Source organism: Schistocerca serialis, chromosome 5 (assembly GCF_023864345.2).
Source record: "Schistocerca serialis cubense isolate TAMUIC-IGC-003099 chromosome 5, iqSchSeri2.2, whole genome shotgun sequence".
Classification (NCBI taxonomy): domain Eukaryota; kingdom Metazoa; phylum Arthropoda; class Insecta; order Orthoptera; family Acrididae; genus Schistocerca; species Schistocerca serialis.
Window position 1 is genome coordinate 414,899,540 of NC_064642.1, and position 19,839 is coordinate 414,919,378.

Genomic DNA, 19,839 nt, shown 5'->3' on the forward strand with positions numbered 1-19,839 from the left:
TGTTCGTTACACCTGCAACATTCGCCGATATGATCATGTTAGTGCTTCATACTCCGAGCTAGGGTGACTGCAGCCGGACAAATTGCGTGACTACCACACTCTATGTCTACTTCACCAACTCCTCGTCGCACAAGCACCCCAGTACCTTCCTTCAGAGATTAAAAACTTGTCATGCCATCATAATCAAAACATGAGGTCACTCTTATTTGGTATCCTAACTGTGCCCACTCACAAAACAAAAACTTTTGCAAACTCCTTCTCAGTTGCCACTGTCCGCCTCTGGAACAAACTGCGCCTTACCTTGCGCAAAATTCAATCTCCTGCTGTTTTTAAGAAGAAGTTGAAGCATTTCCTACTACCATCCTCGTAACGTTCTCCACAAAATTAATGTACAAGGCCAATCCTCTCATCTGTCAAATAGCAAAGCTAGCGTCTCCTATCTTGCTCCTGAGATGCATTCCTCTTCATCTATCTCTATTAGCCACGCAATCTTCTTTTCCTTTATATTTCCTTAATTATGTTTCATCATGTCTCTCTATTCTTCTCCTCCCTTCACCATGAGTCTCCCTCATACTCCCTGCTGCTAGCACTCCTATCTGAAATCTTTCTCTTCAATGATGTCTAATTATAACAGTACTTATGATCTACGAATATAAACTTATATGTATGTATTTTTCCAGGTGTACCTTTCTAATTGTTTATTTCACTTTTTGTACTAGATGTAGTTTAACATGCCTACTAAAACATATGAATGTAAAATAAGTAGAATGCCTGGTTAGATGTAGGAGACGGGGCTGATGGCCCTAATCTTGCCAGGTTAAATAAATCAATAAATAAATAAATCATTTACATAGCTTACGAATGAGAGGAGAGCACTACTGATCTGTGGAATCCACGTAATATGCTACTCCATTCTCAGGTTGGGATCATGCCTGTGACACAGTCTGTCAGAGAGCCCCTCAGCTTTCTTTTGTGAAGCTAAAACTCTAGACATGTGCCATGAAATTTCAGTTTGATTGTGATTACAAAAATCTATTTGGCAGAGGCTTCAGCTAGCTCACAAAAACAGGATGAGTTTTCTGGTTTAGCTCTTATAGTAGTTTTCACGAGGTTTTGTACTGCTCTCTCTGTAGGACATACTGAACGAAAGCCAAACTGATAGGCAGTTAACTAGTTCTGCTCAGTTAAATTATGCAATATTTCAACAAAGGCCACTTTCTAAAATATTTTTGGAAAGATTAGAAGGAATTAAATTGGTCTGCAATTATAGGTGGTTTGTTTATCCCCAGTTTTATAGATGGATGTAACTACATAATATTTAAGTTTGTCAGGAAATATAGTATATCCTTAGACATTGACAGATTACAAGAATAACTCCCGGATAATAGATCAACACAAGATTTTAATATTCTGCTAGAAACACCAGACAACTATTTCTTTTTAGTGACCTGATGAATTTTGTAGGCACCTAAGGGGCTATATTTTTGAAACTAGTGTCTGCTGGTAGTGCATTTAATACCTGCACGAGGAAATCTAAGGCATCCATATTTAGTTCTTTATAAGTGGGTGGAATGTTTACTGCCACTCTGAGGAAATAATGATTGAATTTGGAGGTCAATGATTTAAAAGCATCAAGATTTCTGACAGAGCTGTTGTCTGGGGCCCAATTCCCTTTGGGTCACAACTTTTAGTTGTTTGATAAGTTTAATGCTCTAAACCATTTTTGCCTTAGTCGTACAGCGTTTGATCTTTTTGAACACAACAATAGTGTTTAACTTGTTTCATCTTTTTGAACATAACAATAGTGTTTAACTTTACTTAATAACAGATCAGAAGATTTCTGACTATTATGGAGTTCCATCTCTTGACTTTGACTTGTTTTCTCAATTTTCCTCACTCTTTGTAGCATATTATACTTTAAACTCTGGAGTTATCAATTCCCTGTCTTTGTTCTTCTTTGTTTTATCCTTTTTGTGTTTGCTTTATAAATTTATTCATAGTGTCCTGTGTGTAATGCCTCATTAAACAAAATGATTGGGTGATTCTTTATGGCTCTTTGACATTTTCTTCTAAGATCTGAACATGACTGCTTAGACCATTTCATTGTTAACATTTTACCATCTCCGTCAAATAAACAAATCATTATTGTTTGAGGAGATTTTGGGATTGCAGCCTATCATCATAAACTTCATTCCACAATTTTTCACTGGACACCTGAAGATGACAGGCAGGTTCCACTTGAAATATCATGGAATGAAGTTTACGACGACCAGCTGCAATCCTGAAATCTCTTCGCACACTTAATTCGCTGGGAAAATTTTAAAGTTCACAATTCATTATTGGTTTTACAGCTAAATCACTGCCAGTTGTTGGGTTTAAAACCAAATGGGTGTTACACTATATCCTTCAACACTCATTGGAAATTTCATAATGGCAAAAAAATCCAAAGCTGGATATTAACAATCAGATGCCCTCAATAAGTACAGTCCAAAAAAAAAAAAAAAAAAAAAAAAAAAAAAAAAAAAAACATTATAGTCTCCAAAAACAAGAGATCTCCAGAAAATTCTACACAGCCTTATTAAAATTGTCTACAATTGCTTTATGAAGTTTAAGATGACACCTGCTGGTGCCCTGTGAACTACCAATAACTCAGAGGAAATGCAAAAAATCAAAAGCACAAATATGGGAAACAATGAAGTTAGAAGGAGATCTGAAGGAATTCACACACAGACAAGAAGAGAAAGTAACCAAAGAAAAAGACTCTCTCTCTCTCTCTCTCTCTCTCTCTCTCTCTCTCTCTCTCTCTCTCTCTCACACACACACACACACACACACACACACACACACACACACACACCAAAAAGAGGGAAGAAGGCAGTAAATATTTCATTCACTCTTAACACAGATGGGAATATAACTGTATGTAGTCAATATGAGTTTTGTGTTTGTAGGTAAAGATGAAATAAAATAAAACAAGTTTTTATCAGACAAATAGTTTATCAGCAGTCAAAAGATAAATAAAGCTCATAAGAAACAAAATGCACAAACTGTTATGACTACTGCATGACAAAAATTCCTTTAGATGAACATTACATTAAATCATCTTACGTGCAAGAATGAGGATCTGGAGCATGCCAACTAGCTCGATGAGTGCTTTGTGAAGGTTGTGGAGAGCCACTATTGTTTCTCAATGGTGCACTTGCCCGCCGCTCTTCTGAGTGTCCTTCACCCCAGCCAGTACCAGATTCAGGCAAGTTTCCATCTCCAGAGCAGTTTGTTAAGGTGACTCCTACAAAATTTTATAACAAATAATTTCTGTCTTTTAATCAGAATATCCTATTACATTAAGCACCACGTTTGTAAGGACAGCAGAAACAACATAATGTTCATCTTGATACACAATGAGGACAAGCAGAGGATAAGAAATAAGGAAAACATAAGAATGTCCACGTTACAATATGCATTCACCCATGTGTGTGTGTGCGATATATATCCATCCATGTGTGTATGACACATATTATTACAAAAGAGAAAAAGTATGGACATTGAATTATCGATGGACACATTAGAAGAGATAAGCACTGCCAGAAACTACTTTGTAAGAATTACTAACAATCAACTATAAAAAGACTGCAATATTCTACACATACTTACACAGAAAATAATTGAACATAATCAAATTAGGAGGGAAGACACTATTTAGGAAAAAATATTGTTGCTACATCAGTTACACTACATAGCTGCTGTTTATCTAGGAGTCTTACTATTTGTTTGACATTTACATGATAACATACAAAATCTTGAAGAATATTAGTTTAGTTATCTACCAGTTTAAAATTATGTGTCTCTTTACAGTGAACATTGTTGCTCATCATGCTGCTAACAATAGTTACAGTCTTTTACTCTAGAAAACCAAATTAATTACATTAGATTTCTCTTATAAGATGAAGTTTTATCATTGCATTTTTCCATTTCTGGCAGGAGTGTTGTTGGGGGTATGTGACAATATATTTCGTATGTGTAGGCAGCAGAATGTACTACATGGAATATAATAGACATCTATAGCAATGTTTTGTATAATTTGTGGTCTTACCTTGACAACACACTGTTATGAGCTATTCTGTGTGATCATGAATGCTAAAATATAGCTTGACTTATTTCTGCAATTTAGTGTTCAGAATTACTTATTTCGCTGCCCTATTTCTAAAAACTATGTTACAGATTTGCATCAAAATATTACACACACTCTCTGCATAGCCTGCACAGGGAGAATAGTAGTTCAGAGGTAATGTGCTCCACCTCTCACACCCAACGCAGGCACCAAAGCAATATTTTGTACATTGTAATAAGTATTTGCAAAAGCAGACATGAAGCATGCTTAAATATTTTGCGCAATCAAAACAAATTAAAATCATTTTTTGAAATGACCTGCTTAATAATGACATAGTGATGATAATTTCAAGTGGCTCTAAGACATGGTGCAAGTCTTTCATTGGACACCACCTTGGCAGCTTGTATGTCCCTAACCTGTCCCAGAAATTCTGCCATGGAAAGGGAGCCTACAGTTTAATGTGGGATCCAAAACATGTCATTTCTGGTGAATCTTCATACCACTGAGATGTCCACATTTGGAGGTTAAAACAACTGCTTGAGATACGCAAAGTGATACAGCTAGCATACTTTTTATCAAACAACTATCATGGAATAAGCCAGAATGATTTAGTCTATGGCAGGTATCTTTGAGACACATGGCTATGGAGTAAAGACATACAATGTGTGTCACCTAAGAACAGCCAGGTATTTTTTTCACAGCGTTTTGGCAGCACTTTCGGCTTTGCAAAGTTAAGGTGGAATCAGTCCAAACAACTACTGCTCATCATATGTTTCATGTGGTGCACAGTGTTAACAGAAAATTTTAGTTTGTTTCTCATTATAGACAAAATAACTTTTAAAGCAAAATTTTACATGCCCATTTCATACAGAATCCCAAATTAGTCTCGTGCAATATTCAGTTTAGCAGTATGTAATAACAGGGACAGTAAAACATGAGGAATAATCAGTACTCCAGTGAGATTTAGCAGCACTGCATGATGGTAGCAGATGGTGCTCGGCAGGGCAAAATGAGACAGGGCAAGTCAGGCATGGAGTGTTGCTCAAGAACCAGTTATTCTTCATGTTTTATGGTCCCTGCTAATGTATACTGATAAAATGAATATTAAAATAGGCTAACTTCAGACTGCTCGATCAAATGGGGTCTTAACATTCCACTTAATTTTTTTTTAAAAGAAAAGAAATAAACACTTTCCACTGATACTGGACACTGCATGAAAGCAGTGACGGACATTATCCATCTGGGATGACTCTAGCTAACACATTACAAAAATGAAATTGAAAATATCTGCCACAACACCAGAGAAAAAGTGCCTGCTGTCTCTTAGGAGAGGCACACAGTGTATCATTGTCATACAGTAATAGTCTAACAGTTTTTTGTGAAGAAGTATTAGTATCAGCAGTGTATGTTGTGTGTACTACTGGACTACATCAACGAAAGTAAAACAAGGGTAATGGAATACACTTAAATTAAATCAGGTATTGCTGACGTAATTGGAGTAAGAAATAAGACAAAAAGTAGTAGATGAGTTTTGCTGTGTGGGCAGCAAAACGAGAGATGGCAGCTGATGTAGAAAGGCTGTAAAATGAAGACTGGCAGGAACAAAAAACACATTTCTGAGAATGAGAAATTTGTTAAAATCAAGTATAAATTTAAATTTTGGAAATGTTTTTTTGAAGGTATTTGCCTGGAGTTTAGTCTTTTATAAATGACATAAACAATAAACAGTTCACACAAAAGAGACTGGAGAACAAAGTCTTTTGCAACGGCATTGTTGTTTAAAACATTCTTGGACTTCCTGCAGTTGTTCCTGACTAAATTGATGGAGGTAATTGTCAAAATCTTGAAGTTTTACACTGAACTGACATTGTAAGAAGTTCGAGAATATTCTATACAAATGAAGATGGAGGTTTTTGAAATGTGGTGTTACAGAAGAACTCTGAATATTAGATGGGTAAATTAAATAACTAATGAAAGATACTGGATATAAATTGGGAAAACAGAAATTTATAGCACAAACTAATTAAAAAAAGGGATTGATTGATAGGATACAATCCAAGGCATCATGGAATCATCAATTTGGTACTATAGGGAGTTGGGGGTGGAGTGGGGGGTAAAAATTGTACAGGTCGAGCAAGGCTTGAATACAGTAAGTGGGTTCCAATGATTGTAGGCTGTGGCTGTAGTAGTTATGCAGAGTAGAAGAGACTTGCACAGGATAGGCTATCATAGATAGCTGCTTCAGACCATTCTTTAGACTGATGACTACAACAACACTGGTTGCTAACCAGTACATAATCGTGTTCCAGCCTCCACTCCAGTCATTTAAAATGGAAACTGCTTGACAGTTAGAAGACTGTGGTACAATCTGGTATTGTGAGCATTTTTTCCATTTCTAAAATTCTTAACTTTTTGTCACATGCCTACCACTTTAGTGCCGCAGTTGAGTGATACACATACAGTTACTGCCAAGCATCGCTTTTGCGATGTTTCAAGAATCGCTTGACAGTAATGTCAGTGAATTTGTATTTTAGGTACTTGTTCATTTCAAAAGGAATTAATAAAAGGCAAAAAAGGTGTTAAGAATATATGAATGATAATTATCTAAAGTTCACAATTACCGTAAGGAACTCCTGCACAGAATCAAAGGAGTTTGCCACAAGGAAACCTTTCACCTTGGGAGTTAAACACTTGAGGTTCATCAGTCAATTCCTTCAGTTAATTGGAAGCCTACTGAAAATGAAACCCACTGAATAATGCACACCTTTCTGTACAGTGCCTGAGGATGTGTCATTCAACTGTAATTAAATTTTCTCTCTGGTATTCACTGAATGTATGTTTCAGTTTTTCTGAATGAGTCAGTGTTATCAACAACAAATCTCATATGGAATATGTGTGAAGAGATGGTAAAGGTAGAATTCTGCTACACTTTAGCAGCAGCCTACATGATGTTTACAAACTCATGCTGCACATCAGTCTGAATAAACTTCGCCGGGCTAAAAATATTCTTGGTGAGTACACACAGTAGCCCCAAAATAAATGATAATACGGTGAAAGCAAGCAACATAAATTAGCCTTTGTGTTTCAGTGTCACAGACAAAGGAGATCAATTTTATAGTGATGACAGCATCATTCAGTTTCTGCACAATATCCTTAACATGATGTTTCATAGAAAGCCTTTCATCTACCCTCAGCCCTGATGATGTAAAAGGGTTAATTTCACAGACTGTCTGACCACCTCGAGACAGTAAAATTTAGTTTTTACACGAGTTCTATATAGGATACTGTACATATTGCAATTTGTTACACTTATAAATTAATCTGTTCACTGAGAGCCATGTGCTGATGTTACTGGCTAACCTGTTATCTACATTACTTATACTGCACTCTATGTCTTTTGTAATATCACTTGTGTCATCCGCAGAGACTGAAATTTTTGACTTACCTGTCATGTTAAGTGGCAGATCGTCCATACACATCAAGAAAAGCGAAGGACCGGGAACAGAACCTCATGGTAACCCCCCTGTCCTTACATCACCCTAGTCAGATTCAAGCCTTCATCATAGTAGGATGTAGGGTGTGGAGGATGTGTTGCCTGGAACTACCGTGGCTCAAATGGCACTCACAGTCTGGGCAAATACAGGGTGTTGGCATTGCTGGCATCACCATATGTCCAATATGACAACTGGAATTTGGCTGTTGGTCATGAAGGTCAGCATTAGTATGCAAGGCTGAGTGCCCACAACTGCCGTTGCACTTTTATGCAAAGGTACCAATTATACTGAAGTCATAGTGATTTATGACAGTCCTCTGGATATTACAAAAGGCATGACAGGGTCCTTAATAGGACATGTTAACACCACAGACAGCAATGCATACTCTGCAATATGCACTCATACTGGCCTCAAGGTTGGTACAGAGTTTTTGTGGTAAGGCATTCCATTCCTCCACCAGCATGGCTGGCAACTGCTAGAGAGTCGTTAATGCATGTGAACAAGCTCCCCAACACATCCCACATGTATTCAATGGGACTTAAGTTGGGGAAACAGGCAAGCCAGTCCATTTGTTACATATACTCCCGTTTCAAGAGCTCCTTTACCTGCACTGTCATTCATAAAAATGGAGTCAGGGCCAGATACATCCTGAAAAGCTGCACAAAGGGGTCAGGAGTACAGTGACACAAAAACAATTACCAGTGACTGTACTATTTTCAATGATTTGGAAGTCAGTACCCCTACCAACATTACACCTTTCCTCAATGTAGCATCTGGATGACCAAAGCGATAGTATTTTACAATGGTCTGGGTGCATTACATTTTCCCATCTTTTGCCATACGATGGTTCGCCCAGAATAATTATGAGCTTGGACTGAATCTACTCTCATCCAGGAGTATGGAATCCCACTTCTCATTGGTCAAGTCCCTACGCTCTTGGCCCGGTGATACATGGTCAGAAAATTAAAGAAATAAAAGCAAAACCGAACTTCCATGTTAAACAGGCTAGTACCATCTATGAAAATCTGAAAAAAGACTCACAATATTCAAAAACTTATAATTCTTTCAAGGTCATTGCATTCATCAACGGATGCACTGTTCTGCGACATCAGACTATGAAAGTGGCCACTGAATCAATTTACTTGAGCCGTACATGATGCGTTTTCGCCAGTTTTCTCTTTTACAATACTTTTTACTACAGTTAACGGTAATTTGTGGTTGTGGATGTTTCATAATGCACAAAACAAATCTTCACATATTATTGTTCTCCTTTATTAATTATTATTTTTAATGTTATGTTCCAATATAAAGGATATGACAAATTATGAACAATAACTGGTCCATACTGCATGGATTTCCATTAAGCAAATAAGAATCAAATAACATTTTTCCAGCCTTATTTACACAACCCAATGTTTCTCCATTTCTGAATACTGTGGGTTACCCATTTTTCGAGCATGTCTTCATATGATTGAAAGTAAGCTTCTATCTGCACAGTTCTGGAGAATGGAGCTAGGTTGGAAAGTCAGAATAACCCATGTGATATACCAAGAACATCGGTCTTTTGAGTCACATTTTTTTGCACACTCAGCAAATGATGCTGTACACTCCCAAGGCAGCAAGTTGGTGTAACCATTCAGACATTCTATTAGTTTGGTGACAATTTCCATAAAGGAACTCCCATGTAATGAACATGTCAGCTGGAAAACAAATAAGAGTAGTTTCATATGTTGCTCTGCCTTTAATATTGTAAGGTATGCCAGAGGTGAGGCAGAAATATATGGTAGAGGGCAGACCATAGAGCAAATTTTACAGTATGGATGGATGGGTGAGTAAGCAGCCTAGAGATTGGGATAGTGATGTGGAAATATCATATGGTACGGCAATATAATGTAATTGGATAGATAAAAAATCTACTCACCATGCATTTTTCGTATGCAAGCTTTTGGAGCCAGTGGCTCCTTCTTCTGGCAGTAGGGTTGAAAGGAAAGGAAGAAGGGTGAAGAAAAAGGACTGGAGAGGTTTAAGAAATGGGGTAAAGTTTGGATCTGGGGTAAAGCCATGGGAACCAAGATGGCTCCACCCTATACCAACCTTCTCGTGGGTCGGAGAGGGCTTTCCTGGGATCCGTAAGACTTCAGCCACTCGTTTGGTTTAGAAACATTGATGACATCTTTTCCATATGGACTCATGGTGAAGTTGACTTGTTAAAATTCCTGGAATCTCGAAATACCTTCTTCCATCACAGTATTTCTGAAATTTACCCCATTTCCTAAACATCTCCAGTCCTTTTCCTTCGCACCTCTTCTTTCCCCTTCAACCCTTCTGCCAGAAGAAGTAGCCACTGATTCTGAAAGTTTGTATGTGAAAAACCCTTTTGATATGTACAATCTCCTGCAGCTGCTTGGTGAGTAGATTTTTTTATCTATCAAATTATATTTCAATTTATTTACTTGCTTATTTTTACTCTCCTTTAGGTGCACCCTTTTCTCCATCTCTTGTCCTTTCTTTCTATACAGATGCAAACATATGCTCTCCGTTGCATTGTGCTTCACCTTTCACCATTTCCTTGTCATACATCTTTCACCATTTCCTCATCATACAAGGTGGCTCTCCCTTAACTTTGGTTTCTGAATTGTCTCCCTTTTTCCCCTCCCTGTCTAATGTCCCCCTCCCAAGATTCTATGTGTAATATTCCGTGGCTTGTAGATGAATAAGCTGAGATGGAGCCAGCACATTGTCTTTCAAATTTAAAAATACGCATCTCTGTTTTGATTTGCAAACAGAAAGCTTCAATTCTTTTACATAATTTAATTCCTTTTTATTATGCAGAATCACGACTTGGAGTTATGTATCTACAATGAGAAAAGTATTTATTTTTCAACAGCAAGCAGTAAATAAAAAATAAATAAAGAACTGAGTTTCAATACATCCATTGTGGATGACGAACTGTGACTGCAACTTAAATTGGCAATTTATCTGGTCATAAATATGCAAACAGTCACTTTTTTATGATTTATTCAACCATTTTGCATTATAAAATGTTTCATCATTGATTACTCAATTACTGTCATTTCCACCAGCAGCGTCAGCACTACATCTAGTTACACTTGGTCCACAACATAACGTTCTTGTAAAACTTCCATCTGATAATGAGCCTGCAGTGGCTCAACAACATGTTCATGGTTGAATAAATCATCAAAAAGTGACTGGTTGCATATTTTTTACCAGATAAATTGCCAAAGAATTGAATGTTTTACAGAAGGCAATAGGCTCTAATCATTCTGTGTTATTTGGGTTACTTCAAAAAGAGGTTAAGTGAGCATAATTTGTAAACACTATTCACTGGCCCATTCCCTTCAAGTAAGAGTGCATCAGTTGGTAGCCTTGTGTTACCCATACCGAGTTTTAGTGGTGATATATCAGTTAATGAGTTCCTACTCCATCAGCATCCCACCATTTTTGGTGGGATATCGGGATGGATTGAAAATTTCAACTATTATACCAGACCTCTGCAAAAACATTGACAACACTGCAATAGTCACTGCCAGAATGCCTTCAGAATAGTAGAGGAATTGGGTGAAACACACCACATTGTCTCCCAACTGGAGTGTGTCCATTAACATCACATCATGAAATACCATAGATCAGGGGTAGACAACTTTTTTTTACTTACTGCCCGCTTCTGCATCTCTGTTGGTAGTAAAATTTTCTAACTGCTCACCAGTTCCATGGTAATTTTGATTTACTTTACATAATTTATAAAGCAGAGTTACAGACTGCAGTCTTCTGTATGTGCTGTAACTGTCATTTGCACATTTTTGACATAGTTTTGCATTTTCAGAAATACCATTTTTGAATATGTTATGATGATCTGAAATGGGTCCCAACCTAAAACTAATCATCAAGTGGATAAAAAAAAGTGAAATTTGGAACTTTGGACTGGTTTTTTCATTGTACAGATTAATGTAAGTTGCTGACCCACAGCTATTCCAGCATGCTGGAAATTCATGAAAGTAATATAATCTCAAATCAGTACCAATGAACAAGGGAAAAACTGCCTTAAAAAACAATACATACAATCAGTGTTCCAACTCAAAGTCCAGGTCAAAAACTGAGGTAGGCTTTTCAAAGCCTATTGCCTTTGGTGGGTCTTGGCATGTTAGCTTACAGCGGGGGCAGAGGTTATGCCCACATCTCACCTCAAGTGGCTACTTGGACCCTGCCAAGGTCGTGTTGGAGGACAGGGCATACATCACATAGTTATCACAGATAGAGCTTGATTTCAATCTCACACAAGATCTTCTAGTCAGGCTGCTACTTCAAATTATAGACATCCCCCACAACCAGTAACAATCCCTAAGCCTGCCACTGTTTATGGATGTAGCGAGCCCAGAATAAAGAGTTCATACAGTAGTTCAAGTGTGGCTGTGAGGACTGGGCTCAACAGGTCAGGTGCAGAAGACGGAAATGTATAGGAGATTGGAAAGAGAGTTTGCACCCATGACCATCTTACCTGGATTATGGCAATATATAGAGGTGAATTGATACACAGCAAAGAAGTCTGTAAGGGTCTCCTGAGACATCATTGAGATTATCATCATGTTTATTTTGGCCTTGAACATTCTGACGAACCACTCAGCTTCCGATTTTGAGATGGAATAACAAGGACCGATGCCACAAAGTGTTGTGCCATTCCTTTGGCAAAAGGAATTGAAGACACACTGAAGTGTGAGATATTGTCAGATAGGGTGGGTTGTGGCACTTCTTTTACTGTGAAGATAGTCGCCAGGACCTGATCTGCAGCTATTGATTTCACTGATAACATCCACAGGACATATAGGAAACTAGAGGAAGCATCCACCACAAGTAACTACACAGCTACTTTGAACAGGTCTGCAAAGTCAATATGCACATGGTACCAGGACCAGGCCATGGGAAGAAACATCACATCACATCACATCAGATGGATCCACATAAACTTTTGGTGGGTCCGTACTGCAAATTTGATATTATTGTCAATTTGCAGGCAATATACACGATTATTTTGAAGGACATAATGCTTTATCTACACGTTCATCCTCAACTATCCCCAGTGTAACTCATGTAACAGCTTGAGGAAATGAATCTGGAACATCATGGGTTCACCACCTGGTACTTTGGACTCTTCTGTAACCAGCATAAGTGCCTACTGATTGATGTGGTGTTTCATTCCACATGAAAAAACATGGAATTTTGTGATACCTTGAATCAGGCTGTTCCAACACTGCCCCTTAGGGCACAGGCAGCCACGAGTGCCCTTCAGCTAACCTGCAGGCAACACACCAGATGACTCAACTGTACACATTCTGTGCATGCATGTCCTAATTGGCTTGCAGTGGCTGCCTGGGCTCGGCCAATGAACTAAAATCGCATACTGTATGCTCCGGCTGTAAGACTACCTGTGTGGCAGCCATTTGCCCACTCCTGAACACACTGTGCCTGGCCTGCCTGTCTGTTCCTGGGTAGGTGCACAAGCTGAAACACCCTGCCATAAATGATAACCACTGAATCCTTTCCTATCTTTGCTATCTATCCTCTGTACTGCTGTAAGTGCTTCAGATGCATAAGTAATTAGTTGTCCCGTGGGGCTCCTGTAACAGAGCAGTTATCTGACCCTAATTATGCTGCATCACATAAATGTTGCCAGGCAATGAACGCTTCACAACTGGCTTAACCCAGAATTAATCCAGAATACGAAAATAAACAAATTTGTCTAGGCTGCTTACTACTGCAGGAAAAACAGCAAACAGGGTGGGGTAGCAATTTACACAAAGGAAAATGTAGATTTTATTACACTACCTGACTTAACTAGGGCAAATGTCGAAAAGGATTATGAAATTGCAGCTATAAAAATTACTCAGTTCAACCTGGTTATTGCTACAGTTTACCGATCACCGTCCGGGAATTTTGAACTTTTCTTAAACAAAATGGAGTCATTGCTAAATAAAGTAAATAAAATAGATTGTGAATTGATAATCTGTGGTGACTTCAATATTGACTTCCTCACGAATAGTGGAAATAGGGAGACCATTTTGAACCTTGCAACGTCCTACAATTTAAAGGCTGAAGTAAAAGCAGCTACCCGAGTATCAGAAACTTGTCAAACAGCTCTTGATCAGTTTCTAGTAAAGAAGAGTTTACACAACACCTCACTAAAAATTTTCAATGCAGGTTTTAGTGATCATCTTGCTCAAATATTAAGCATAAAAGTACAAGGCAGTATTATTAACAACATGTCTCTTAGAACAACATATCGAAGCTATAATCAGCATAATGTGAACTACTTCAACAACTTATTACAGAAAGAAAAATGGCTAGGAGTGTACAAAATGAATGATATAAATGAAAAATTCGACACTTTCATTGATACACTAAACCCATTTCTTTGAACTTGCATTCCCACTGAAAACATTAACCATACGGGGAAACTCTAGAACAAACAGCTGGATCACAAAGGGAATAAGGGTTTCATGCCAGAAGAAAAGACTACTTCATGAAATATGTAACTCAAAAAATTCCTCACCTGTAGTACGCGCATACTATAAAAAATACTCCAAAATATTAAGAAAAGTAATAAAAGCAGCAAAAATAATGCATAATGATGAAATCATTTATAATTCAGCTAATAAATGAAAGGCTATGTGGAGTGTTATAAAAAAAGAATGTGGAGAATACAGACAACCTTGGAAAAATATAACACTATCACATAAAAATAAAAAAGTAACAAACCCCTTAGAAGTAGCTAATACATTTAACAACTTTTTCACAGGTGTTGCTGAAAATATGTTACAATCAAACTTTAAGAGCATCCAGGCAAATGAATATAAAATAAGTACATGTAGAGGATCAATGTACATCAGTTCTGTTTCACAAGATGAAGTAGCTAAAGCAATAAAAGGACTAAAAAATTCCAAATCGGCAGGTGTTGATGGTATACCTGCAACAATGTTAAAGAAGAGCGCATCAAACCTAATTGAAGTACTCACACATTTATGCGACTGCTCACTTCAGGCAGGCACTTTCCCTGATGTGTTAAAAACATCAAAAGTTATTCCTGTATATAAAAAAGGGGATAAAGACAATGTAAATAACTACAGACCCATCACAATTTCCTCCTGCATCTCTAAAGTATTGGAAAAAGTTATGTATGAGAAACTTATGAAATTTATAAATAAAAACAGCATCCTATGTAATGAACAACATGGATTCAGAAATAAGAGGTCAACGACAACGGCTGTCTATGAGTGCATCAATTCCATCCTAAACCTGATGGACAAAAAACAGGAAACAATAGGAGTCTTTATTGACTTGTCAAAAGCATTTGACATGGTGGACCATAAAATTCTGCTATCAAAGCTAGAAAGATATGGTATTCGAGGTCTTTCCAACAAGTGGATCAGTTCCTTCCTGACAAATCGTATGCAGGCAGTGTGCGTCAAGCACACAGATATTGAACTAAAAACTGTATCTAATCACTTATCTGACTATAAACAAATAAAATGTGGTGTACCCCAAGGATCCGTATTGGGACCCCTTCTGTTTCTTCTGTACATAAATGATCTAAGCTTAAATATTGATGCACACAAACCAATCATATTTGCAGATGACACCACGATTCTATTAAAAGGAGACGACGATGAACAGTTACAGCAGACAGTAAACATGGTCACGAAACAACTTAGCAGCTGCGCACAGAGTAACCAGCTTGTAATAAACAGTAAGAAAACCGTTGCTCTAAAATTCCACAATGTTCCTAACAAGGACATGTTTATCCCATCAGTCTCTATCAATGACGAACCAGTTGGTAACAGTACTGAAACCAAATTCTTAGGACTTTGGCTGCAGAGTAACATCAGATGGAATAAGCATATTGAATGTCTCAATACAGAACTGAGCAAAACATGTTATCTTCTTTGTTCATTAAAATCATGCTGTAGTGAGAAAACAGTAATGAATGCATATCATGCGTACTTTCATTCTCGTCTTAGATATGGGGTCACCTTCTGGGGAAACTCTAAAATAGCTAATAGCAATTTTAAACTACAAAAAAGGGCCATTAGAATCTTGTTTGGGTGCAAGCCTAGAGACTCTTGTAAACCCCTGTTTAAGAAATCTGGTATTCCCCCATTACCGTGTGTATACATTATGGAAACCCTTTTGTTCTTTAAATTAAATGTAATAGGCAAGGACCAGAGGCTACAAAAAAATTGTGATGTACATGAGCACTTTACCAGACAAAACAGGAACTTACATATGACTCAAATCAGCACAGCACTGTGCCAAAAAGGTACTTTTCACATGGGAGTTAAGCTTTATAACAAACTTCCTGAAAACATAAAAGCTATCACTGAGGTCAATACATTTGGAAGATCTCTAAAGTCATATTTACAGCATCACTGCTTTTATTCCATCGAAGAATATTTAAATTTATGAAATGTGTTATATAAATACTTGTGTGTAAAGTGTATTATTGTAAGCTTAAATATGTATTATTGTAAGCTTAAATATGTATGCCTTGAAATTACTTTCAGCCTGTATATTTATAACTTGACTTCTCCAATGTCTTATGCATAAGCTGCTATGTAGACAACAGGACCAATAAAATACAATCTACAATCTACAATGGACCACTGAGATTCACCTCAATTTTTCTGAAGGTGGCTGAGGTGGTATAACTGCAACTCCTGGTTGTTGCTGTGCCACAACCACCAACCACACAGTCATGTACTGTGGGTTGCCACAACTCTGGCCTGCTAACAACACCACCTCCTCTGGAGATCTGATGAAAACAGTCTGCATCAACAGACTCATGCCAGATCATCATCAACTGAGCCTTCAGCAGCTGCCATGGTACTGTGTGGTGCCAGCCTGGTCACCGAGGCATAAGCACATCCGTAAATGAAGCTGCCATTGCACTACTGCCTCACTTCCACGAGTCATGTGCCTCCACTGGCATCCTTCTACCTGGCAGGTATTTAGGTCACTGCCTGACAGCTCTGTATCAGTTCACACTCCAGGTTTGTGCCAGCTGCACCTAGCAGCTCATCAATTGGATTTCCCTTGCCAAGCCAATGAGGAGTATTTCACTGCAGTATCCACAGATTTCAACCATCCCCAAGCTACTGCCTCACTGGACCTCATCCCAACCATCCTTGAGTTACCAATCTACTGGGCCTCATCTCACCCGTTCAAGCTCACGATCTCACTGAACCATCTTCATCTCGAGCAGCCTGCTGCTCTCCACTGTCAACAGTCTCACAAACTTTGTTTAAGTGCTTTCCAGTGCAACATAAGGGACTGACTTTCTGTGTGAACCAAACAGTGCAAACGGGTGTATCAAGGAACTGTCTCACTGTATTCTGGACCTCAGACTTAATAAATGTATAATTGTTTTTTGGTACCGGGCTTTACAATCGTAGCATGTTCTTCCCTTTAGTCATAAAAGCTACAATAATATCAGCACGGCTTTCATTGTGAATATGTCATCATAATTTATCTTGCCCAAGTACAAATGGAGCCCCTCCAAAACTTTGGGTGAAGAAAATAATTACTCACTTTGACATAGACTGACACCTCTGCTCAGTATGTGACCAAGATACTGACTACTGACACTAGGTTGGAAAAACTATATTTACTTAATTTATATCTGAGCTCAACTAACTTGATGTTTCCTAAATAGCTGATATAAATTGTTGGGGTTCACTTCCAGGCAGACTTCATGACTATAATGTCATCTAAATAGTTTGCAGTTTGTAGTAATCCTTGTACAAGTTGTTCTAAATATTTTTAAAATATTGGCAGAGCATCTGCAACACCAAAAGGTAATCTATTACACTGATATAGCTCATTAGGCATACTGATGACCATAAAATGGTTTTATACTGTATGTAACGATAATTTCAAGTAAGTGTCAGCTACATCTGTGTTAGAACAGAAGTAGGCCCCTGATAACCTAGTCAGTAGCTCCTCTGGACATGGAACTGGATTAATATCCACATTCAACAAAACATTCTTCTTCTGAGCTGTAGAGTAGACATGCGACTGTACAGCTACCTTGCGTTGGCACTGCAGTATTGGAATCAGGGCTTGCGGTGAGTGGAGTGGGGGGGGGGGGGGGGGGGGGGGGGGAGGAGAGAGAAAGCAAGCACAGAGCAGGGGGCTAATGGCTTGGAGGGGGAGGCAACAGGTGCTTGGGGTAGGGGTATCACATCGGTTAACTCACTCTGGCCACAGGTTGGGGGAGTTGTGAAGAGTGAAGGTTTGAATTTGGAGAGGGAGGTATAAGAGAGAAAGAAGGAGAGTGGACAAAAGGCTTTGATGCAGGATGCATAAGTTCAGGCTGAGGTGGGTATGGGGCAGGACCTAATGAAGATGGGGACCAGGAGGACTATGGGATCAAAAGATGTGTTGCAAGGCCACCTCCCATTTACATAATGTGAAAAAGCTGCTGTTGGGGGAAGGATCCAGATGGCACAGGGTTATGAATCAGGTCACTGAAACCAAGCATGTTGTGCTCAGTAGTGGTTTCTGCTCTTGGCCATAGTTTGGCAGTGGCTATTCTCATTCACGTGGGCAAATGGTTGGTAGTCACCCTAACATAAAATGCCGTGCTGAAATCACAGCAGAGCTAGTATATGACACGACTGGAGTAGGATATGCTGGGTGGGTATATTTCACAAATCTCATGACTGAGTCTTCCACAGGTAACAATCCACGGACTGTATACTATTGGATTGTATTGGATTGATGATGTTAAAGAGATGAAGCTAAAAGTCATCAGACCCTCCATCCTACATGTGTCAAGCCAGGAAGAGTCCTCAGAGAGGAAGAACACAGAATACAAATCCTGCACCCAATTTGAATTGAGAATCAATAAAACCAAGAAATGGAGGCAAGGAGAAGTGACAGAAGGACAAGAGAACAAAGGGGGGGGGGGGGGGGGGGGGGGGAACTGCTCTTCCCAGAAAACAGATGTAGAAGAAATAGAAGAATGAAAAAGGTAGGATGGACAGGTGTGAGGCAAGATCACCAAGCAAGGGTAGCCATGGGTCCCTTGGATCATGAAAGGCAACAGGGCACCAAGACAACCCCTCAAGCCACCTATGAGGCCAATCTGCTCTATCTCAATGAGAGGAGTGGAAATCACTTTCACGGGTAAAACCTAAAACCAGAGCAGTTGCTTTGGTGTCATCCACTAGCACCAGAGGTACGCCATCATACGGGCACCACACTGACAGTGTGCGAGAAGCATGAAGAGGAGACTGTCACACAGTTGTGGTCTCCTTCACTGTTTGCATTTTGTACAGAGAAACCAGGGCACACCAATCTGTGTTCCAAGCCCCCAATAAATGATGGCACAGAGTCGACTGAAGGTCTAATTCCAGTGCCCCAATTTCAAATGTCAGCATTCTTATAGCCTAATTGGCCAACCAGCAAGCATTTTTGTTTCCTGGGGTATCCAGACATATAACCAACTGTTCAGCTTCATGGAGATCAGAAAGGAGATCATTTATAGTCACAACCAATGCGTGTGCAGGGTAGCACTGGTCAATAGCCTGAAGACTTCTCAGGAAGTCATTGTTAATTGAGAATATCTTGCTGGTGCAAGGATGAACACGACTGAGGGGTCGAGCGATGGCCATCAATTCTGCAATTAAGACATTGCATCTGTTTGGCAGGGAGTGCAGTTCACAGCACCTTACATATATGTGGGCAAAACCCATTCATCTGTCGACTGTAGGGCCGTCAGTGTATACCCCTTCTGAACCCGGAAACCCATCAAGGACAGCCAGGAACAGGCAGTGAAACACCATGGGGTCAAAATAGTCTTTCAGTCCAAGAGATAGGTCAAGACATATCCAAGGCACACACTGTGGGGGTGTACGTTATCGTTCCCTGGTAAAAAGTGACAGCGAAGGAAGTTGGAGTTCAGAGCATAGACACTGAAGATGAATGGCAATCTTGACTCCAATACTGGACCATTGTTGCATTGTTGTGGGAGGGGGATCTCCCTTCCAGGAAACAGGACATAATAGTTTAGATGCTCAGGGGAGCAACAGTTACTGGCACCTGATCTATAGGGAAGGAATCCTAGCCTCCACAAGTAGGCTGTTCATAAGACTGGTCCGCAAGGCATCTGTCGCAAGTCGGACCCCACAATGGTGAATTGGGTCCAGCATTCACAGTGCTGAA

General features: G+C 39.0%; 1 protein-coding gene across 5 annotated transcripts in view; it reads right to left on the reverse strand.

Moving 5' to 3' along the window:
* Positions 1–19,839, reverse strand: part of LOC126481152 (uncharacterized) — a 248,064-nt gene that overhangs the window by 91,452 nt on the left and 136,773 nt on the right. For all 5 annotated transcript variants that reach the window (XM_050104720.1, XM_050104721.1, XM_050104719.1 and 2 more), the window contains one exon: positions 3,109–3,289. In XM_050104720.1, the coding sequence (XP_049960677.1) occupies positions 3,109–3,289 (181 nt within the window). The remainder of the gene's footprint in view (positions 1–3,108; positions 3,290–19,839) is intronic.